Raw genomic sequence first — 19,244 nt, forward strand, 5'->3', positions numbered from 1 at the left:
TTCGAATCAATCAATCTACAATATACAATAAAATTCCAAAAGATCTTCCGAACTATAGTTTCGGATCCGAAAAATGACTTTTGTAATACCCGTTCGGATTTTTATTTTTTTTTGTATTCAAAAATATATTTCTGAGTTTGAAATATATTTCCCAGTCCGAAAATACTGTTTTCCTTTTTGTGTGTACATCTGTATAAGCAATAACTTCATATCTAAATAAAACACACTTGATTAAGCATCATTTTATATATATATATATATATATATATATATATATATATATATATATATATATATATATATATATATATATATAAGTTCCACTTGCAACTTATACAAGTTAATTAACAAAAACCTTAATATTTGTATCAATACTTTCCTTGATTGAGAAGAAAATAAGAATATATGCTGAATGCCTATTTCTTTCTTTAGCTGTGTAAAAATCGTTATTTAATTAAAACATCAAAGTTGAGACTGCAGTCAAACAAACCAAGTCATAAGGAACAATATAGACAGTATAGATCACGACACAAGACATGGTATAAGAACATCATAAATTACTTCACATGAATAATTTTCCTTTTTGACTAAAACTTTTAACATCATTTGCTTTCCATATTAAAATCTAACCAATCTCAGAACGGCATCTATCAAGTGTCTTGTATCTTAAAGCTTTCAATATTAAAGTTCCATAAGATTACTTAGAAACTTTTCCAATTCGGAATTCTTCCTTTGACCTACCGCAATAGACAGGTTCTTTTCCTGAAAAAGTGATAAAATTCCAGCCAAATGCAGATCCTCCAACTACATATGTCCCTGGAAGACCATCTTCAACCGGCTGCTTCTGAAAGCCAGGAACTGGTGGAGTAAGCTTAATTTCAGATTGTCGAGACTGCTGCTCTTTCAGTGTTTTCTGATCAATGTTCTGACCAGCCTTTGACTGTTCATCTTTCATGCTTTCACATAACCTTGTCAGGATCTTCAGCTCTGCAATTTAAGTCAAAAAGGCATATTTCAAGCTAGCACATGGACTATTTCTACACAACCTACCCCAAAACTACCAGAAATCATAGACATGGTGGCATCATCAGGAGCCAAGGTTCTGCACGTATGACAATCACTAACATGCCTACACCCATCCAGACAGCAGAATTATGTATGCTCAGTGGAGAATCCCATATAAATAAAATAGACACAAGTCAGAAATATAACAAATATATCATTAGCATTTGATCAACAAATATATCATTAGCATTTGATTATTTGATCAATCATGTAATATAATTTTACTAAAGGAGCGCAGGTTCTACCTATATGCCAATCGTTAAACACATGTTTTTGTTCAGACAAAACAGACACATTCAAAAACACAGGTCCTCCAAAACAGAATTGCTTTTGTTCAGAGGACACACCCAATACAAACATACACATTCAATAGATTATCCAGTTTCATGGTCAGAAGTGATATATATATATATATGTGTGTGTGTGTGTGTGTGTGTGTGTGTATTGATTATGTAATCAATCATGAAATGAAAATAATTTTGTCTGGATGAACTTACGTTGTTGAATTTCACGGGATGCCTTGCAATTTTTGTAGTCAGGAGTTCGGATAACCTTCAAGATCAAACAGCACTGTCAGGAACTTCATATAGTGTTTCAGGAACTTGTGATTAAGTTTATGTAAAGTCTCACATCCAACATTAAAGACCTAAAAAATAAAACAAATTTCAAGTAGCTTTATATATACCCATGCACACTTAATTTGGATTTTCAATTGGTATTTGTAATGAAGAAGGACCCGCTAATCGATGATTTCTGAAGTATAGAACCTTTTATAGAGTTTTTCTCCATTTTATAATTAGAAATAACATGCTTAATAAGACTAACCCTAACCAAGAAAGTAATCTTAAAAAAAGAAGTGAAAGTTAAGAACGTCAGCTTGACAATGCAAACTAGTCTCTACATAATGGACGTAAAAAGTCCCATGAAATACCAAATGGCTAAGGCTAGTATCTGTTTTAAGTACTTATTTTCCAAAATATCGATATGGGACAAATAAAACGTATACACTTTACCTGTTGATTCAGCAAATATTGGAACTTTCCCTTTTATTTTGTGTTTTTGGTCCAAGAAGGTGAGAACACTTCTTATCGTTGCATGTACATCTTATGTGGATGCTATATTAACTCATGGCGTTAACTATATTATTATGTATTGACTATAAGTTTATCTATACTACCTTGCAGTGAGTAACTGGTTTCTCCTATTTGATCCAAGGTGTTGTTATGAGTTTTTAGTTACTATTTTAGCAAGTTATTATCTTTGGAACTAATTTGGATATGTGTGAACTATTGAGTTATTTTCCTAAAAGTTCAGCTTGATTGAGCAAATTTCCAATATATTTCTTTCACTTTAGTTGGTATGTAGAGTAGTGGTCTCTTTTCACTTGAAATGTTGTATGAATGTATGAAGTTCCTAACACTGTTGTTTGATCTTGAAGGTTATGCAAACTCATGACTTTAAAAAGTGCAAGGCATCGCTTGAAATTCAACCATGTAAGCTCATCCAGGAAAAATTATATTCATTTCATGATGCATATGTATGATTTGATTTGTAATCAATCATGAAATGAATATAATTTTGCCTAAATGAACTTACGTTGTTAAATTTAAAGGGATGCCTTGTAATCTTTAAAGTCACGAGTTCACATAACCTTCAAGATCAAACAGCAATGTCAAGAACTTCATATAGTGTTTCAAGTAAAAAGAAATCACTACTCTACACACCAACTAAAGGGAAAAGAAATACATTGAAAATTTACTCAATCCATCTCAACTATTAGGAAAAGGACTTAGTATTTCTTACAAATCCAAATCAATTTCAAAGATAGCTTACTAAAATGGTATTTGAAAACTCATAACACCACCTAGATCAAGTAAACGAAACTAGTTGTTCAGTACATGGTAGAACAGATCAACCTAGAGTCAATACATAATAATATAATTAACGTCATGAATTGGTTAATTAAGCATCCACATAACATATACATGCAAGTATGCAACTATAACAAATATTCTCACCTTCGTCTGACATGACCAAAAACAAAAAAATAAGAGGAAAGTTCCAAAATTTGCTGATTTAGTAGGTAAAGTGTAAATGTTTTACTTGTTCCATATTGATATTTTGAAAAATAAGTACTTAAAACTAGAGATTAACCTTGGCCATTTGGTATTTTAGGGGACTTTCTATGTCCATTACGGAGAGAGCAATTTGTCTGACATGACCAAATATTCTCACCTTCGTCTGACATGACCAAAAACAAAAAAATAAGAGGAAAGTTCCAAAATTTGCTGATTTAGTAGGTAAAGTGTAAATGTTTTACTTGTTCCATATTGATATTTTGAAAAATAAGTACTTAAAACTAGAGATTAACCTTGGCCATTTGGTATTTTAGGGGACTTTCTATGTCCATTACGGAGAGAGCAATTTGCTCTGTCAAACTTATGTTCTTAACTTTCACTTCTTTTCTTAAGATACCTTATTGATTAGGGTTACTCTTATTAAGCATGTATTAATAATTATAAAATGGATAAAAACTCTATAAATGGTTCAATACTTCAGAAATCATCTATTACCAGGTCCTTCTTCATTACAAATACTTATTGAAAAACTGAATTAAGTAAATTAAGAGTGTGTGGGTATATAAATCAAGCTACTTGAAATTTGTTTGATTTTTCATGTCTTTATTGTTGGATTTGAGACTTTACATAAACATAATCACAAATTATGTCCTTTTTTTGCATAGTAAACTCTCCTTGAAGGAAACAAATTTACAATTAAACACAAGACACCTATAAGAAAAAAAATGAAGGAAGGGACCTTATTATGTATGCATATCTCTCATCAACTCTTGTCTAGATTGATACTATTAACCCAATAAAGATGCACGTGCAAAAATTATAAAAGACAATTTTGACTAATTAATCTTAACTTGTATTCAAAGCAACCAAGAAGATCACCAAATATTAAAATATATATATATATATATATGGTGGTTGTAAGGTGGAAGAACAGGTAAAAGGTAACAATAATGAAAAGATCTTGGATCACAGCCATACTTCAATCGCTTTACTATTTGACACTTTGAAATGAACAGCTTTAGCATTAAAAGAGTTTAGAAATGGAAGTTATTTAATTATTAATTCTAGATACAAGATACTGAAGACACCTAGTTGATTGTTCAGAACTTTAGAACTGCATGCAACTATTTTCGATCGGAACATCTCTAACTAATTAATCTGTCCAACTAAAGAAATGATATCCTATAACTTGGATCCAGCACTGATTACAATTTTACACTACTTCCACAGCCTTATGAATGACATGCAAAACTTCATTCTTTTCATCCTAAAAAATGTTAGATTAAAATTATTTTCTTAAAATAAAATATTCACCCCCAAAAAACATCAGAAACCCTACTAGCTAAATATTAAAAAGCAATCGCGATACTCAGTATGAATAATACCCCAAACACAAGAGTACCAAATCAACAAGAGGAGTATAAATTTGAGAATTTCACACCAATTAGCCACAGATTTGAAAATTGAAAAGACGGAGAGAGTTAAAATACTAGCCAACAAGTTTCATGAACAACTATAACATTAAATATTCCAATGGCTGCTGTATGAAAAAGAAAAATAAGAGCAGAGATTTGGAATATTGAACCTCGAGCAAGTGAGGACGAAGGTCTCGAACAGCGGCACGAATCTTGAAGTAAGTGGAGTTAGCATTGGAGTCGAGTGGCCTCTTCTTCGTCGCCGGGGGAAAAGGAGGAGCCACCGCTGCTTTCACTTCTTCCATTGAAACAGAGTTATTTCGGTGGCTTGACGTCTCGTCTCTTCTCTTCTCTTCTCCGGTTGTAAAAAGTGACCACAAGGGTTTCACGGTTGGATTTTATATTGAAAAAAGAAAATCCTTCATTTTGAAATTATCTTTATGTTAATGGTTAATCAAGATCAATATATCAATTAATATATATCTAATCTAATGAAGAATTTAACAAACGATAATTTTTTAATATAATAATATATTTGTACTATTATTATTCAAGAATATTTGTCTAGGGAAAAAAAAAATACTAAGGTGTATGGTCCTTTTCTATCAATAAAAAAAATCAAAATCAATATGTTAGTATCATATATATTTATAATCTAAAACTATCTCATAATACAAATCTTTCATTATTTTCTATCGACTTTTTATTTTTATACTTCTTCTTTTTTTTTTCTCTCATCTTTTTTTTATTTGCTTTTTTCCTTTTTTTTTTCTTTTATCGATTCTTAGAACTCAGATTCAAACCTCTCAACACACATGCACAGTGAAATAGTAAGATTTTATTTGGATGTGTTTTTAGTTTACTTCATTTTCTCTTCATATTTTCATTTTGGGACATCCAATGAGAGGTTATTGTTCTTTGATGATACAAACTACCTTTCATTTTTAAAGTGTTTGATTTTTCTTTTTGTGTTCATGATTCTATCTTTTAACTTTGTTTTAGTTTTAAAAATGCAGAAAATATTGGAGATACACAATGGCAGATCTTGACTAAGATTTCTGGGAGAGCCAAAATAATATACTTAAAATTTATATATTTAACATTTTTGTCACTCATTCACTTCAAATTAATACATAATTTAATATAGTTATAACTATAATAGAAAATACACATATCTAAATGATTGTCATTTGTTTTTTCATATTTTTTAACTTATCAAATAATTGAATCATAACTAAATTTTTCAGCTATTTTTTTGTTCAAAAATAATCATATTATATGTAAAATATTCATTTTCCATTTTACTAATGTGCACATATCAATTCAAAAGTCATCACAAACTTTCATTTCATCATTGTTATGCTTATGCGATGAGCAACCTTATTGTTTTGTCCTCATCTTCCCTTCTTTTTTATCAATTTTAAAAAAATGAATTTATTCTTTTAATTTTTATCAATATACCTATCTATAAAACAAGTTTAAAACAATTTTTTTTATTATAATATAATAAAAAATTGAGAGACATAATTACTAAAACAAAGTATGATGATCGAGTTACAATTAAAATTCCTTTATAAAAAATCACATAATACATTACTTGCTCTTCTATATTCATAAAAAATGGATATACAAAAGGGTAATGAGATTAAAAAAATAGGGTTAAATATTAAACAATTATTGCACTACCAAGTGAGACAAGATAATTTTTTTTTCTTTAAGAATGAGAGAAGATATGAAAAGAATGAGGACAAAAATAATAAGTTTCTGTTTAACTTTTTTTTATTCAATAACAGAAGAAAGAAGAAATCATGTAAGGAAGAGAAAATAAAAATTATTTTAACAATTTTATTTTATTATATTCAATTTTATATTGTACTATTTATTAACATTAAATGTTTTACTTTATAAAAGAAATAAAAAAATACCTAATTTAATTTTCATTAATTTTTGGTATACTATTATCTAATTTAAAGTGATAATTATAATTTAAAAAATTTAAAAATATATAATTTAAAAAATTTAAAAATATATAATTTAAAAATTCTAAATATATATAATTTTAAAAAAGTTAAAAAAGTTGGAGGGAGGGTCGTGGCCTTGCCTACCCCATCGTGGCTCTGGAGATGCAAGTGTGCCATGGGATGAAAATGTTTGATTTTTACCAACACAAGGATGAAGATCATTCCCCAGTTTTTTCAAAGGTTTGATTTTTATCATTTTCATGTTATTTTTTATATGGGTTATTCTTTTCTCTTCTTATATGGTTTGCAATGGTTGATATTTTTATCTCATAGGTGTTATTATTTTCAAGATGAATGAAATCTTCAAGAAGGAGAAGATCAAAGAGCTTTTAAAGCAAAAGGACAAGTATCATATTTAAAAGGTTTGATTTTTCTTTTGTGTTTATGATTCTATGTTTTAATTTTGTTTTTGTTTTAAAGATGTAGAAAATATTGGAGATGCGAATGTGCCTTGAAATGAAAAGGTTTGATTTTTACCGGTAGAATGATGAAAATCATTCCTGATTTTTCCAAAGATTTGATTTTTATCAATTTTGTATTGTTTTTATGTGGGTCTAACTTATTCCTACAAAACAAACAACCTAACAAGAGGATCAACAAGTCAAGTTTACAAGGTTAACCTAAGTCATTGTGGTTGCAATTGAAATACTCTAAAGATAGTGAATTGAGATTGTCATTCTCACATTGAGGTGACTTGGAATTGGATATACGGTTGGCTATACCCAAACCAATACAAATTATTATGTGAAATTCTTCTTTCTTTTACCTTTTATTTCAACTTTCGATAACACATTTAATTAATAAAACAAAAAAAAGGGATATGTTGTTTTAAGTATAAATATCAAGACACAAAATTTTGAAGAATCAATTCAACCCCCTTATTGATGTTATTTATCTAACCTCTCTTAGCAAAAATATAAAGTTAAAGGGTGCAAAAGTAATAACACAAATTAAGGTTCTAGAAGTTAGGTTAAAAATAAGGTGTCTTGAAATGGAGAGAGACCTAACTTGGCCTCCAAATCTTACAAAGTGGTTCCTTTTACCTTTTAGAGGAGAAGGTCTTTGACCTTCAATCGGAGAAGGTCAACCTCGCGCCCCAAGGCTCTCCAAGACTCTCTTTATGTGCTCCAAAGGTGCTTGGCTCCAAGCCCAAGCTTCTCCACCACACCCATTAGTGTTATCTACCTTCAAGTTGGATCTAACTTATTCCTACAAAACAAACAACCTAACAAGAGGGTCAGCAAGTCAAGTTTACAAGGTCAACCTAAGTCAACATAAAACTAAACCAAAAGAAGGTGAAGAGACTTTTCTTCTAGACATGTTTATTCTTCCTAAGCATGTGTCTTCATCCTTGGTAGAAGTTTGGAGCTCATCATTTACTATTAAAAAAACATAATTATGTCAATTAAGATTTCAAAATGTTTGAGTAACTCTTGTAGTCAAACCACTTCATTGGCTACTAAGGATTAGGCAAGATATTCTAATTATGCTAAAGACTTAGACACAATACTTTTTTACAACTTTCGCATTGTCCTAGTCTATCATGCTAATTGAAAAGATGCAATTTTTGTTAGTTGGAAATAAGAGACATTGACTTGGAGTGAACTTTAAGTGCTATTTCAGGTGAATGGATGAAATTAAATGTATGCTTAATGAAATGTCTATGTATTGACATAATTTATGTACAAATGTAATATCTAATTTTGAAATAGTGAATTATATGAGTCTTCAAATTAGTTTCTATATATAAAGGAATCTTGATTCGGTCATCACCACTAAGGTTAAGTTGTAAACTAGAATTCATAAATAATGTGATCAGATTACTACTAACATATCAGTTTGATCAAGCAAAGACAAAACATATTTTCTATTATACTTAAGAAAATACCCTTGTATGTGACTATTTATAAGCCTAAAAAATATAGAAAAAAATCGAGAATCTTTAATTTGAACAAAGAACTTAATGTACTTTGTTAGGATAAAAAAATTAAGGTATACAAAGATTATATCACACACATTAGCCAACAAAGTCAACAATGAAGAACTACAACTATAAGTGCATTTAAGGACAAATAATCACTAATGGAGAAAGAAGTTACATATCACCAACAAAGGAAGACAAATCTCTAGAACAAAACACTACTTTGAGAAGAAAAATATTTCCATAAAAAAACATGTGGCTTCAAATAAAAAAATAAAATGTCTAATCTCTAGATTGTAAGATTTGTATCTCTTATAATCTCTTATAACCAACAAAAATAATGAAAAGGCATGAAAAATATATTTATTTATGAAAGAGAACAAAGTTTATGTATAAATCAAACAATAATCGGTAGTTTGAAAAAAGAAAAAAAAAACAAGATTTATATTAACAGTAAAATAAAGAAAACAAAAACAACTAGTTAATATATATATGTATATGTATATTTTTTATTTTTTTTAATTAGTTATTAAAAGAATAATATAATTAATTAGGTGACAAGGTTTTTATAATTGATATATCTATAAGATAAAAAAAAAAAAAAACATGTCAAGGAATGAGTTGTCTAATTACACACCAGAAGAAATTATCTTTAAACAAAAGATTCATAGGATTAGCAGAAAAAAAAAACTAAACAATTAAAATAGGAGTAAAACAATTTATTAGTTCAACTAGAATTATATATAATATATTATAATATACCTATATAATATTTAATTATATTTAATTTCTAATAGCCGGAGACAACTTTAGGAAAAACCTATTTTGCATGTCCTGTCTTTGTTTGAAACTTTAGGAAGAATGCATTCCAGAAAAACCAATTTCACCTTTTAACCCTATTTTTTATTTTATTTTTTCCATAAGTTATTCCAACAGTGCTATCTGTAAGTTAACTTGACAATATCCTCTATAGAATATATATTTCTCTTTGCTACAAATTAAGCTCTGACTAAAATTCTGTCTTTTTTCTTGTCCTATCATATTTTGTGGTTCCTCTTGCACGTATACGATCAACATTGAAGAAATTAGTCACATTCTTAGTTGAATTAACTTTATCATCAGAAAACATGAGCAACCATTGTAGAAGTCCATTCAAAAATCACTTTCACTTTGTGGTCAGTTTTAGGCTTTGGGTACTTCCATTTTATATTACAAAATTAATTTTTCAAATTTAAACTAGATGCAGGAGAGAATGGTAATTTTGTAATAAATTTAGCTGATTCTTTCATCCGAAATCATAGAAATAATAGTCAATGACTAACCTAACAATCCCACCGCAAATTAAGACTTTATGAACCATCAAATTAATGAAGCTATGTGAGCTGAGCAAACATTTTTGACCAAACTACCTGTGACTTCATAACTCATCAAATCAATGAAGTTACCTTTAGCATGTCATGAAAGTTATGTGTTTGGGTACAGCTCAAACATTTAATGGCTACCAGACAAAGGCAAATTAACATTTACAATTTAAATTTGCTGGATGAATTAAAATACATTAGGAATTGCACAGAAAATAACTAAATTAACTTGTAAAGTTAGAAAATATTTGAAGATAAGAGAAGAAAAACAGGAAAAACAGGTCTTTTCTATCTTTATGTGTACATGAACTCCATTATAAATAGACATATTTTCTGGTGATAGAATTTATAGTGAGAGAAAGATGGAATTGAAGACAGAAGGGTTGCTGAAAGTAGCTTCTTTGATTTTGCTCCTAGGGTTCTCTGCGACAACAACAGTTGATGCTCGTTTCGATCCAAGTTCCTTAATCACTCGGTTGCTCTCCAAAGACGATGTAAATCTGTATGCGAAATCCACAGAGAAAGCGTGTTGTGACAGTTGCCCATGCACAAAATCATTACCTCCACAGTGTCGTTGCAATGATGTTGGAAAAACTTGTCACTCTGCATGTAAAAGTTGTGTTTGCACGCGCTCAATTCCTCCACAGTGTCGTTGCGAAGACATAACCGATTTCTGCTATAAACCATGTCACACTCAGATGAACTGAAGCTCACTCAAAATGGACAAACATAAACCTCAAACCTAGCTACAGAGTTCACCTACTATTTTCCTTTCTGTATGCATGCATCAATATAGGTAATAACTATATATCTAAGAGAAAAATACTTGACTAAGCATTTGTTGTGAATTGCTTGTCATGGTGTTTTTTTTTTTTAGTTTTGTTTCAATTTTCTGTTTTCTTTATATATATGTACTTGGTGGCACTTTAAAAGGACTTACCCTATGTTGTGATACTATTACCCAAATCCTATAGATTGTGATATTCTTAGGACAAATTTAATATACTGTTTTTAAACAGCTGCAAGATTTAGAATTTAGTTTGCTCTGTACTGATCTTTGAAAATGTTAAACCTGACATCTTAGTTCTTGAAAATAATAAAAGTAGAAACATTCTAAATAATAGTCATTCATCTTGGTTCAAACTCAAAATATAATGTACTTTTAAAAATATAATATTGATATATTTTTAATAAACAAAGACAGTAAATAATTAAATTTAAAGACTAAGATGACAGTTAAAACTTTTTTTCAATTTATTTAAAAAACTATATGACCTCAGTCTTTTATTTTGAGACCAAAGAAGTGGTTTGGCCTAAACCTAAATGAGATAGATAACTACTGCAATTCCCTTTTAATTTCCAAAGACACTTGCAACTTACACAGGTTAATTAACAAAAACCTCAATTCTTGTATCAATACTTTCCTTGAGAAAAAAATTAGAATATATGCTGAATGTCTATTTCTTTCTTTAGCTGTGTAAAATTCATTATTTAATTGAAATATCAAAATTGAGACTGCAGTCAAACAAACCACATCCTAAGGAACAATATAGACAATATAGATCACAAAACAAAAACATGGTATAGGAACATCATAAATTGCTTCAGATGCATAATTTTACCTTTTAAGTAAAACTTTTCAACTTAATATACCATAAGCTTTCAATATTAAAATCTAACCAATATCAGAACAACTACAACATAACCACCACATCTATCAAGTGTCTTGTGTCTTAAAAAAAGTCTATCATTAAAGAAATGTTTAAGATAACCACTCATACTTTATAGTTCTACCTGAACATCAATAATAGGGGTTTTAAAGCTACATATGATTACTAAGAATCTTTTCCAGATCGATATTCTTCCTTTGACCTTCCGCAATACACAGTTTTTTTTTTCTTCGGAAAGGTGATAAAATGCAGATCCTCCAACTACATATGTCCGTGGAAGACCTTCTTCAACCAGCTGCTTCTGAGAGCCAGGAGTTGCTGCTCTTTCAGATGGTCGAGGTTGCTGCTCTTTTAGTGAATCTGCATCCGCTTTCATGAGTTCATATAAGTTGGTCATCGCGTCCAGTTATGCAATTGAAGTCAAAAGGCATATTTCAAGCTGTATGTATTAAGAACTATGGAACAGAGAAGATGAAAGAAAAATATGAACCTCTTATTGATCAAACTCATCTGTGCAAAAGTACAAGAGAATAGCTTTATAGAGCTATGTATGAGAAACGAATTTAATAGAAAGGGAAAATAGAAAAACTGAACTGAACCACAAACACCAACTGTGCCTTTTTATCTACCAGAGTATTTCTAACTCTTATACCCCTCTCAAGGTGGGTTGTGGATATTAATCAAACCCAGCTTGGACATGTTATCAGCAAATGGAGCAAGATACAATGATTTTGTAAACATATTAACTACTTGTTGTCAAGAAGGAAGATGAGACAAAATCTTGAGACCTTCGAAAATCTTAACACGGATGAATGTCAAGACAGTATTTGTGTTGATTAAGAACTAATCTCGTTTGGAGCGGGCAACTTCAAAACCCAGAAAACACTTTAAATCACCAAGATCATTAATGTGAAAATGAAGATACAGATAATCTTTCAAACGCTGGATCATTCCAAGGTGATTGAAAATAACAACTATGTCATCGATATAAACTATAAGAGTGATAATGTCTATTTTTACCTCTTTTTGTATGTTTATTGTCATGAATAAATCAACTATTTCCTAACTTTTATCTTGTTATATCCTCAAGTTTAGTGTTTTTGTATTATTTTGTGTTTTAGTTGTTTTATGCTTGTTTTGCCTCTAATCTCTCTTTTAAGTGTGTTAAATAAGTTAATAAGAAGCACTTGTGGTGGAAGAAAACAAGCAAGAACTCAAGGGAGCATAATTGGACAAAAAAAGATTGATTTTGAAGCAAATACCCACGTCGGGCGCCATTGAAATCATGCTAAGTGTTTCAAATACATAATGTTGTCAAATTGCCCAAGACTGAGCAGTGACGAACTGAGGCTGAGCGCCACAAGGCTGAGCGGTGGAAAGTGGGGCTAAGCGGCATTCAGTTCGCAAAATCGCAAAATCTGGCTGAGCGCTGCTGAGACAAGGCTGAGTGGTGACTCACTGACATGTCAAAAACTGGGTTTTTAATATTGGTTCTCACGAGGGTTTGGACCATTCCTCATTTTGCACAATAGAGAAACAATTTCGGGTGCTTGGAGAGCCTTTTGGAGGTTGCTAGGGGTGTTGGGAAGCTTTCCCACTTCTCTTTGGGTCTTCTCCTCCATTCATGGTGGTTTTTCTCCTTTTGGGGTTGGAGAGAAAGATGGGTTACAAATTGGAGGTGTTGATGCGAAGGGGAGGCGCAATTGGAGCATGGAGCAGTTGCTAAGAACCTTGGGAGAGGGCTTGCATCTTCTCTTTGGTTTTAATCTCTTCCCTATCTCTCTAATTTGTAAAACCTAGGTTATCCACCATGGAGAGCTAAACTTATTTGTTGAGATTAGATATAATGAATTAAATTCTTGTGTATTTTGTGATGTTAATCCATATGTTTTTTAATTTCTATGTTAGCATTTGATTTTCATGCTTAATGCCTGCTTTGGTTTGGCTACCCATGCACGATTTGTGGTTCTTGAGGTGTTGGAAAATGTATTTTGAACCTAGAATTGAAATTTAATGCCTAATGGAGCTTTTATCTAGGGATAGAACATGATTCATTAGTAATCTTAAGACTCTTGAACTTAATGCGTGATTTGACTTGTTAGGATTCAAGGAATTGAAACTTGATGAATTACCATAGACTTAAAGTTGCTAGGAATAGGATTGGAGTATTTTTGTGAGTTGATTTTGGCATAAAATTGGAATTGAGATGTTTGTGAATGCATGAGAATAAAGTGAATGAAATCTAGTATTGATAATTGTATATAATCTATGTTAAATTTCTGTTGCACACCAACTGTTTGATAAAGTACAAAAAATATTTTCTTTGTGTTTTTGTGAGCTTTGTTATCTATTTGAGTTGTGAATTGTGAGAGTTGTCATGTGTTACACAAGTCCCTGTAGAGAGAACGATATTTATTACTTGCTACGTGTGACCGGTGCACTAGTCGTTTTTCACCTAACAAAGAGTCGTGAAGGAATCTACAATTTACTGCACAAACAGAGAATAATCTGCAGTGCTTTGAGTGAATCCAAAAATTAAGCAAGACTGAACTGAGTTTGGAATTCCATTTATGGCTTGCTTGGCGTAAACCATATAAGGATTTATGCAACTTGCAAACTACCTTGGAAGAGGGAAGAGATAGAAGAGGAGCGGGCTTCATGTAAACCTCTTCATCAAACTTACCATGCAAGAAAGCATTGTCAACATCAAGTTGATGGAGGAACCAAACAGAAGAAACAATAATGGAAATAAGAAGGTGGACAACAGTTTTTGTTGACAAACAAGTCTCTCTGGATAAATACTCTCTAGATAAATACTCTCTATATTCATATTTATTATGTTTTGCATTGAAGCACTATATGGTCCTTTTATAAGCCTTTGGACATGACCCTTTAACTACATTCATTAAATATAACCACTATCTAACCCACAATTAATGAACTTTATTACATGCTTAATCAATGTTAGACCCACTCTCAACCTTTTGCACTCTCCTAGGCAATTAATATAACAACTTCCAATTACCCACATTTAAGTTTACCCAACAGTTGTCTTGACCACATGGGAGAAAGTTTCGAAAAAATCTACCCCTTTGTTTGAGTGAAACCTTTGGCAACCAACCTTTCCTTATGTCTCTCAATGGAACCATATGCTTTGAATTTGGTTTTGTAAACCCATTTACAAACCATGACTTTCTTTCTTTGAGGAAGCTCACCAGTGGTCAAGTGTGATTTCTCTGCAAGGCTTCTAACTCAACCATCATAGCAGCTTTCCAACAGTCAAGTTTACTCGCATATATATAGGAATTGGGCTCATACGTACCAGAAACAGATAAACAAAAAATAGTATGTGAGTTAGAACATTTAGAATAAGAAAGAAAGGAATGTAATGGGTATGAGGTACTGAAAACATTATATGATGAAGTAATAATGTTATAATGATAGTTAACTAAGTAGGAGGGTGACCTCTTGCTTCTTGTGGAAACTCTTGTGGTTTCAGTGACTTATGTAGGATCATATGGAACATATTTCGTAATGATTTCTGGTTGAGTGAAGGGGGGTTATTTGAATGGAAAATTGGTTGTTCAAAAGTCAATAATGAATCAAAAATTTTATAATTGGAAGGATTAATAATAGGAATAATGTCTTATTTATGATATGGGAAATATGTCTCATATAGAACGACATTGAGAGAGACAAAACAAGCCTTTGTGAATACGTCATATAAAATGTATCCTTCAGTGCCCGATTTAAAACCTAAAAAAATAGCTTTAAAGCATGTTTGTGAAGGTTTTTTCTTCCAACATTAAGAGTAGATGCATATGCAAGACATCCAAACACTCGTAAGTGATTTAAAACGAGAACATGCTTATGCACTACTTTATAAGGAGATTTAAACTTTAAAAAAGGTGTTGGAACACTAACACAAAAACCCTTTAACGCCTTCCATTCAACGTCATCCAATTCAAAATTGAACGTACAAGATGACTAGTGACATTTTTGTAAATAAGATATCAAATTTGACTTTGAACCTTCCAAAAACCAACGTTAAAGGACGCCGACCTCCAAATCCCCAACGTCAAAACTACTTAAGATGTTGACCCAAAGCCCATTTGACGTCAATGGACGTGGCCGTGGCCCAGACCCCATCGTCAAATTGGTTTTTATATCACAACCCTCCCACTTTTTTCGTAGCTATTTGTTCGCGCCACCTTCCAACCTTCATCCCCAAAACCAACGACAACCTTCGTAGGTGAGTTTTACTTCATTTTCCACCATTGAACTTGATTTCCTTTGCTTTATGGTTGCATTTTTGCGTTTTGCACTGATTGATTTTTCCTTTCATCTTAATTTGCGTTTTGACGGAGTTAAGAGAGGAATAGTGACAAGCGATGTAGCAGTGGTGATGAGCTCTGCAGCGGGTGGCGGTGCTGACAAGGTTTGCGGTGACGACAAGGCTAAAAAGGTTAGTATTCATTTCCTCCCTAATGCACTTTGTTCCTTGTATGTGGCATTATGTGGCATTGGTTGTATTCATTTCCTCCCATTGCACTTTGTTCCTTGTATGTGACACTATATGGCATTGATTATATTTCGTTTTTCCCACACTATTGTATGTGACATTATGTGCACTTTGCAATATTTATAGTATGAATTTTAGATTTATTATTAAATGTTTTATGTTAAAATAATTTTAATTTTATTGGATTGTTTAATATTATCGATACATTGTTATTTTAACACTGAGTGAACCTTAGTTCTCGTTTGAGATTTAGTACAAATGATTAAGCTTTTAATTGTTTGTATTAAATTTTGAATTGTTTGATTGAACCGTTTGAAAAAATTATTTTTCATAATTCACTATAACGTATACGTTGATGTTTAAGCATAAATTTGATAAAATTTTGGTTGAGACCATTTTGTGTTGTTCTTCATATGTATACTTGTGGACTGACATCGAATGGAAAACGTTAAAAGGTTTTTTTGTATTAATGTGTAGCAAAGTATGCATTGATCCTCCAACTTATTAAATTTTAATGGGCCAAATTGATATTTTTACTTGTTAGTTTAATTCTGTCTACTCCACCTAACATATCAAACTAGCATGCTAGATCAGATCAATTTGTCAAATCTGCAATTTTAAAATTAAAATAAAAAATAATTTAAAATATCAACTTTTTGTATTGTATTACGTGTAGATGAAAATATTTAATAATATTATACTTTAAATCTTTGGTATTTATTTAATTATTAAATATAATAAATAATTTTAAATTATATTTAATTATTTTGATTTCATACTACAGACTTAATTAATTAAAAATTTAAAAATATATAAGTACAAAATTTAAAAATATAAAATTGAAAAAAAAAGCTAGTGAACTTGTCTACCATCTCACTATCCCACGTTTTAATTTAACTTGTCTACTATCTCACTATTCTAAAATTTTATTTTAATTATAATTTAGGATTTTCAGACGAAAGAGAAAAAAATTGTATTCTTTTTTAATTAAGTAAATCAGTAGATCAATCTATTTAATCCACTAATTTATAATGTACTAGTTGAATCAAGTTCAATTTTTGTTCGTTAATAAATCAAAATTAAATTGACTCATTAAATTATTAACTTATTATAAGTCAGACCAAGTCAAATTGATTAATCAATTTTGACGGCTCTAATTAAGGGTGAGTATGAGTCGGGTCGGGTCGGATTCGGGTATAACAGACCAAATCCATCGAAATTCGAATTCAATATTCATTGAACCAATCCTACCATTTCACACCTTGAATTCGTCGGATTCGGGTAGTTTCGGATCCGGTTAAGCATGGATGGATATGGGTTATCCACATTTCAACCACAATTCAAGATCAATAACCTAATCGAGAAGAGCTGGACTCCTCGTCTGCCTTCATCATCCAATATGACATTTTCCAAACGTGTCACCAAACATATCTACTGTTCACAGCCACTACAAGTAGATCTGAGTGCAGGTAAGATCCACCACTGTCAGCTTTTGAACGGAGCAAATCTGAAATGGAGGTGGTGAGACGTCGTCTTTGTGATAGATGTCTGGTTCTTACATTGTTGTAGGTGCGTATGGTTGCTCATTTCGCTGTTTTGCAAGGCTAATGCGATTTCCGACAAGCTACGACGTGGTGGTCGTGTTCTGGTGGGGGTCACACTTCATTGAGTCCCGATCTGAGAGTTTTTAACAAAATGGTGATTATAAGTGAGCATATCTATTGTGATCGATGGTTATTGAAGGAATCATAAGGAAATGGAAGGGAAAATTACGAGAAGATGATATAAAGGGGTTTTTGGACGGAGTTTCTAGACAGGGTTTCTGGACATTGAATATGATGATATAATGGATTTTTGAATGTCGGAGAAGATGATATGAAAGGGATTGTCGAAGGTTAAAAAATTTCGGACCGGGTCGGATAATCGTGGATTTTGAATTCAAAATCCATATCCGACCATTTTAATCCATCTAAACCCCCGAAATTTTTATTCAAAATAATCCGATTTAAAATAAACCGACCGAATACAGATTCTCCTCTTCGAACATACCGATTTCTAAATACTAACTAATGATTTACTTCAACATATAAAGACAAACTAAATTTCAAAACAAAAATTGATTGTATTTGAATATTTGAATAATATGATTAAAATCAGTTATAAAAAAGAAACATGTCCCACGTGTATATAAATGAATGGTGTATATAAATGAATGGACGAAGATAAGCGTGATCGCTGTACAGCTGTAAGATTCTTGACTTCTGAATCCGACAAAAGAAATCTCGAAGAAGATTATATAATAATGACACGATGACAATCACAGTAGCTGAAAAAGAAGAAGAAAGAAGATAATGAATGTGTGTATATATAACAATCATGCGTATCCATTCTGAAGACAAAGAAAATTTATCTGTGTTGGGTGCAGAAAGAGAGAGTGAGAGCAATGCTGAAGTTGAAAGTAACGATGAAGGTAAGTTTAATGGTGTTCTTGATAGTTTTCAGTGCAGTGGATGCTCGCTTCGATCCAACCTCCTTCATCACTCAGGTGCTTCCCAAAAGTGGTGAAAACTATGTGAAATCCACAAGCACTGCATGCTGTGATTTATGTGTTTGCACCAGGAGTATTCCTCCACAATGCCGATGCCTTGACATTGTAGAGAATTCTTGTCACTCAGCTTGCGACTATTGCATTTGTGCGACATCAGAACCTCCTATGTGTAGATGCATGGATCAGAACAGTTTCTGCTACCCTTCTTGTAGCTCCAATCAATGAGCATGTCTCACTATAACCAAGATGTTGGACAAAGCTACTTAGGCTTTGTTTGCATGGTATCATCGAATAAATTTGAATAAATCACTGTGAGAAAGAAAAACATTTGATCTAAGTTTTTTATTTTTTTTTCCATCTTGTTTATCTTTGCTCTTGCTTTTGAAATAAATTAGTTTCTTTCAGGTAATAACAATTGATACATACTAAGTATAGGATTATAAGAAGGGCATTCACAAAAGTTATAAAAACAACTTTTTATTAATAAATAACTCAAACAACGTACTGGTCAAATTATCATGCATTAATATTAATTATTTTAATTTTTTTTTACTAATTATAACAGTATATTTAATTGAAATTACACTAATAATAACAATAACACGAATTATTATAATAAGTTTGGCTGAAAATTATCTATTTT

At 31.2% G+C, this 19,244-nt stretch overlaps 1 protein-coding gene and 2 pseudogenes across 2 annotated transcripts; 2 read left to right on the top strand and 1 right to left on the bottom strand.

Moving 5' to 3' along the window:
* Window positions 1–537: 537 nt before the first annotated feature.
* Window positions 538–4,976, bottom strand: LOC114186103 (uncharacterized). The gene is made up of 3 exons (XM_028074123.2): window positions 4,729–4,976; window positions 1,563–1,617; window positions 538–987 (listed from the first exon to the last, which is right to left on the bottom strand). The coding sequence occupies exons 1-3, from the start codon at window positions 4,861–4,863 to the stop codon at window positions 698–700; spliced, it is 480 nt and encodes a 159-aa protein (XP_027929924.1). The 5' UTR covers window positions 4,864–4,976; the 3' UTR covers window positions 538–697.
* Window positions 4,977–10,147: 5,171 nt separating this feature from the next.
* Window positions 10,148–10,879, top strand: LOC146886008 (Bowman-Birk type proteinase inhibitor pseudogene; annotated as a pseudogene).
* A 7,531-nt stretch (window positions 10,880–18,410) lies between these two features.
* LOC146886009 (Bowman-birk type proteinase inhibitor pseudogene) lies at window positions 18,411–18,938 on the top strand (annotated as a pseudogene). Its single transcript, XR_014994776.1, has one exon. The product of XR_014994776.1 is annotated as a Bowman-birk type proteinase inhibitor pseudogene (transcript).
* The last annotated feature ends 306 nt before the right edge of the window (window positions 18,939–19,244 follow it).

Source organism: Vigna unguiculata, chromosome 5, assembly GCF_037176805.1.
Source record: "Vigna unguiculata cultivar grain cowpea cultivar isolate G323 ecotype 2 chromosome 5, ASM3717680v1, whole genome shotgun sequence".
Lineage (NCBI taxonomy): Eukaryota > Viridiplantae > Streptophyta > Magnoliopsida > Fabales > Fabaceae > Vigna > Vigna unguiculata.